The 5863-nt window shown below is 48.2% G+C and overlaps 1 protein-coding gene across 1 annotated transcript; it reads left to right on the forward strand.

Annotated features, from left to right (window-relative positions):
* Positions 1-2402: 2402 nt before the first annotated feature.
* SARC_12297 (hypothetical protein) lies at positions 2403-4631 on the forward strand (the record flags this gene model as incomplete). Its single annotated transcript, XM_014293598.1, has 1 exon — positions 2403-4631. A coding segment is annotated over one exon (2010 nt), but the record flags the coding sequence as incomplete, so codon positions are not given.
* Positions 4632-5863: the final 1232 nt, after the last annotated feature.

The following is a 5863-nucleotide window of genomic DNA, read 5'->3' on the forward strand; positions in this document are numbered from 1 at the left end:
TGTATATATATATATATATTAGATAGATCGATCGATAGATAGATAGATAGATAGATAGATAGTTTGCTAGTTAGGTATATATTTATATATATATGTGTGTGTTTGTGTTTGTGTGTGTGTATCAATATATATATATCTATCTATCTATCTATATCTATCTATATATATATATATATATATACATATTCCAGAGCTCTATCCTTTGTTTGTTCGCTGCATCGGTCACTGACTTCCTACAATCCAATCCAATCCAATCCCTTTTTTTTTTCAAATCAGGTCAAGGAGCTATTGGGAGCGGTGGTGACACAGCTCTTAGCCGATCCAGATCTCAAGCAAGTGTTTGTAGACTTCGCCTATTGGCTTATCACGCAAGAAACCACCACCAAGGCCCTGAGTCAGCTCATGGCGAATACCTACAAAGAGCCCTGGTTCCAAGGTATGTATATCTCTGCTGTATGTAATATGATACATTGAAGTATGTGGTGTATGTGGTATATACAGACAGCACTTTACATAGAACCAATGCTTGTTGGTTGTGATTGTTTATGACCGAGATATATATTAACAGGTGGTGCAGCACCTGACACTCATTTATCGCGCACATGTCTAATTGTTTCAGAGTCTTTTGACTGTGTCATTTCCCATTGGAGTTGTCTGAACTAAAACCAAGCGATTGTATTGGCACTGCACACATTCCCTGCCCGTCCAATCGATGGAGATATATCCAGTTATATATACATATATATGTATGTATATATATATATATGTATGTATATATATATATATATATATATGTATGTATGTATGTATATATATATATATGTTTGATATATGTTTGATTATATATATATATGAGTATGTACGGAAGTAGGTGAAAGCCTGTTGTATTCATTTGTGAGGCGATACGCGTGTACGTGTTTTGGTGCTGACAGGTAGGCCACAAACACATTACCTACTTAAATATATCATCAATACTCGAAATCTTTGTCTTTACGACTGTCAAGTTATTGTATTTACGACTACTAAGCGTTTGTATCTACGATCATTACGATTGTATTTACTGTGTCAATTGGGAACCTCTATCCCATCCTTCTATCGACGGCCACAGCTACAAGGATGAATGCCGTTGCCGTCTCTCCACAACTCATAACCATTCACTGGTTCACTGAACCTTCTCCCGAGTCTATGACAACGGCGTTTAATACATTTTAAACTTTAATCGCCTTCATCTGTTCTGGGATTGAAAAGGTTATTTCCATGTCCCATACCCATTCACTGGTTCACTAATCTTTCCTCCGCGCCTACTGCAATGGTGCTCAACCCATTTTAGACTTTAATCGCCTTCATTTGCACTGGGAATGAAACTTGAAAACGTTAACGTTTGACTTCCTGTCGCGTTTATACAGAGACCACCAACGAGTTCTTCGGATGGGTTATTGCTTCAGAACCGGTGTACGTTGCGTCACAGACACTGATGCAGAATTCCATGCAAGCCACCATGGCCGATGTAGAATTCCAGGTGAGAATACGTACTGTTTGTGTGGTGGTATATACACATAATGTGCGCACATTCGCACTACATCTCCGTGACTCTGCTGGCAGGGCGGTCCCCCAGCGAATCCACCCGTGGTCAGCGTTCGATATGTCGTAGGCCTATCAAGATTATATATATATATATATACATATGTATATGTATATATATATATAGTCGCTAATAAGCGGATATGTTCTGTCTCGATCGCCCACATTAGTATCAGTGGCAATCCGATCCGTATAGCTATGGTTTTATATGGTGAGCCTGTGGGTCTACATTTGTCCCCATAGTAATAGTATGTATTTAGAGGCTTCAATGTAGCCGCTTATCACCGCATCTTCGTATCATGACCATCGATTGGGTCAGTGGTATATACTAAAACACAAGGAAGCCTGTAGTGACATACATACATGATTGGCTTCTCAGAGTTCATGTCCATATCCATCGTAGCACTTTCACAACCGTTGTCGATGCACTGCACCGGCGTGTATAGCCCAAATGTCCACTTCCCTCGTCTGTTGAGGCTGTGGTAGTCTTTGGCTCTTCCAAACGCTTTCCTCCATACCCTCAGATAACCGTTTTTCGTTCACTACCCCCTACATAGTGTGTAGTGTACGCTTATGAGTACGCTTCCTCCATACCCTCAGATAACCGTTTTTCGTTCACTACCCCCTACATAGTGTGTAGTGTACGCTTATGTGTACGCTCTCGCACATCTGTACGCGTGTATGTCCCATATGTCGACCTTGTCCATAGGATTATGTAGGTCACTTACACCTTCACAGGGATTTACCTACTTCATACCATGGGTTGTACACCTGTCTCATACGTACATACCTCGGCCCATACACACCCACACCCATCACAGGAAATGACAGCCGTCTTCTTCCGTGATGTGTTGGCGGATCAGAATTTGCACGAACAAGGAGGCAATGCGATGTGGGAAGCCTTCAAGTTCTCTCTCCCGGGTAGCGGACTCTTTAGACGCAGCCCAGTGGCTACAGACGATTCCGGGATAGATACGGACAGCATCAGGAGAACGCGGTCGGATGATGTCGGGGCAAAATCGGGCAATTCCGGGACAAAATCTAACGACAGTGGGACAACATCCGACAGTGGGACAACATCCGACAGCGCCGAGAGACCGTCGGATAACCCGGAGATAAAATCCGACCAGTCAGAGACAAAGTCTAACGAAAGTAGGACAACATCCGACATCGCCGAGAGGCCGTCGAATAATTCCGGGACGAGCCCAAACCATACCGGGACGAACCCTGGGGAAACCGGCACGGCGCAGCCTGCTACTACCGCATCAGTAGACGAGGGCCGTGCCACGGACACACGAGACGTTGTGAAGACACACCGCAGCGATGGCAAACGGACAGCCAAGGCGAGGCCACAGAGCGTGTACACATTCGACACCGACGTAGCGCCTGAGGTGGTCGAACGCCGCCTGCGACACGACGGGGTACTACCGGCCAAGGGCAAGGGAGCGGCGCAGGGGAGTGACAGGCCAAGTGCGCGTGGAGAGGGGAATGGCCCCGGGGGGGGTGTTGGCGGGCATACAAGGGGCCTAGATAAGGGCCTATCTGAGACCAGGACAGAATTTAGGGGTGGTGTGGACCGGGGGCAGGTGGGGGACGGTGAGCTTAAAGCGGCGCAACAGGAACACGCCGACGCCGTGGCGCTGGATGAGCAGATCGACATTGTCAACGATGAGATCGGGCGCAAGATTGAGAGTTTGGCGACGAGTGAGAGTGAGAGTGATGGTGACAGTGGGACGGGGGGGCATGTGGGTGGTGAGGCGCGTGTACCGGTATTAGAAGCGGGGTGGGGTGGGGGGGAGGTGGTAGGTAGCCTTGGTGAGAAGGTCGAGTCGAACACTGGCCGTGGTGGTACAGTAGGCACCTCAGGCGACCAGTCTGCTAGGGCATCCGGCACAATCCATGATGGGAACACACTGGATGGCGGGGCGTACGACAGTACGACGCAAGTATACGACAATCCGACCAAGCCAGCGGCCACCCCCCCGCCAAGTGAGTCCAGGAGGGGGGCCATGTTGGAGCGCATCAACCGACGCGTGCGAGCACAGAAGGACGGCTTTGTCAATGAACTGCAGGGCAGAGAGGCTTCCAACACCCGCGCAGCGCACATCGAGTCCCTGGCCGACGCGTTGGATGAGTTCCATCCCGTGTACGACGAGCATGTGATGGGGGGGCTGTTGCAGGGCAAGGGGCAGACGTATGTGTACATGCAGGCTATCGGAACGGACCCAGACGACTATGTTGTGGCGCAGAGGAGTGAGAGAGACCGGGATAGCTCTGTGGATACTATAGAGAATATCCAGCGTGGTGTGCACGCGTCTTTGTACGACACCGAACGGGGTGTTTTGGATGACGCATCGGATACGCACGCGGAGGGGACGGGAAGGGGGGGCACTGAAGGGACTGATAGGGAGGCCGGGGCAAAAGCAGCCCCAAACCCAGACAGTGGTACCCGCACCCGCACGGGCGAACAAACGGACCAAGAGACCACCCCGTCGCATGTCGACACGCTGTCCAACACGCTTGTGAGCGACGTGCCTGATGCAGAGGAGAGTGGGGAATGGGTGGCTGAGATGGAGCCTCCCGTGCAAGTGCGCCCGCCCACCAGAAGGGAGAGTACGAGGCGCACGAGCCGGTTTTGGGGTTGGTGGCCAGGGGGTAGTACGGATGCCACTGATGATGGGCAGACAGAAGAGCCTGAGCTGGTACATGAAGAGGAGATGGAGCCTAAATTCCCGGCTGGGGGGGTCTCCAAGGGGTCTATGCACACGGCCAATACTGATGTGCCCTTGTCCGAGCTCTCGCCACGAGCGAGTGTGCCGGTGCCGAGATAGAAGTAGTGGTATGATCGATAGGTAGTACGACTGGTAGTGAATATGAATGCAAATAAAGAAGGTACATCGTATCAGGGGTGGCGTTTGTATGCCCAGAGTCTCAAGCGGCAAGCTGATCGTAGCGTCTTATTTTCGCTTGAAAACAGCAGCTTAGGATAGATGTGATGCTAAGACAGTTGCACGGTCGCATGGTGTGTGATATTACGCCATGGATTGTACCCCTGTTCCTGTGAGCTGTCAAAAACTTGAGCAGTTGACGACAACCGCACATGAATGTGATATTAAGGAGACCTTGACAGCCGATACGCAACTTAGTTAATCAAGGGAGAGTGGGAAAAAACGAAGTTAATCAAGGGAGTGTAGGAATAAAACGTAGGAAACGAGAATTGGACATCAGGTACCCTAGCGTAGTGTGTTTTAAATATGTGCTTAAACATGATAACTTAAGCGCAGAAACTTTAACGCTTCGTTGCGGCTTAAAAATCTCGCGCTTTAGCCCTTGTAAAAAGCCGGGAGATTGCTCGGATAGGCGCCCCATCCCCCATCCCCCATCCCCTGAGAGCTTTACTCGATCATATAGACACGCACAAACCGCTATAAGCGCAAGGGCGAGAAGTTCTATACCGTTCGATCATCTGCATCATTTGAGTCCAGAAATGCCATGGTTTATCAAAAGGCTCAACCGTGCAATTGGTATTTTATTAATTGGGGGACAGGGTCAGTCCTTCGGACCATAGTGCGACCTGCTACTAATCTCTTTACTTTCCTAGAGGATCCGAAATCAATATACCAGTTATGTACCCAAGCATCCGTATTCGATAGTCGTGGTGGTGGGTGCGTGGCAGACGTTAACGGCTCTATCTCAATCCTCTGAGATGAAGCAGTGTATATCTGTACGTTTATTCTGTGCACGCTCATCCCGTGGTCGTCGTATGTCAAGCTACAGCACTGTGTATGACTGACAAGAGAAAGGTTATAATCATACCAAACATACGGTTTTCGGTAGCATGATCGTTATCTCGTCTACATATACATACATATACATCGTCTTGTAACGTCATATGCTTGTAAGGTTATATGCTTGTAAGGTTATATGCTTGTAAGGTTATATGCTTGTAAGGTTATATGCTTGTAAGGTTTTATGCTTGAGGGTTATATGCTTGTAAGGTTATATGCTTGTAGGGTTGTACGCATGGGTTATATGCTTGTAAGGTTATATTCACATGACGCATTGATCTCAAGTGTACAGTAGACAGACGTAAGTGAAGTGTTCTTCGTTCGACTGCAAACAACTCAGCGAACTCAACCCATGTTCAGGATTTGCTTTGTGAGAGGGGTTCTCAGTTCTGTACTGTAGTAAAGTATATACGTAGGACATAGTAAATAAAGTTAGTAACACCCTCGAAGGCTCGAACAATTCCGTCAAGCAAACCCCCCCCCCCNCCCACCAC

Source organism: Sphaeroforma arctica, assembly GCF_001186125.1.
Source record: "Sphaeroforma arctica JP610 unplaced genomic scaffold supercont1.2205, whole genome shotgun sequence".
Taxonomy (NCBI): Eukaryota; class Ichthyosporea; order Ichthyophonida; genus Sphaeroforma; species Sphaeroforma arctica.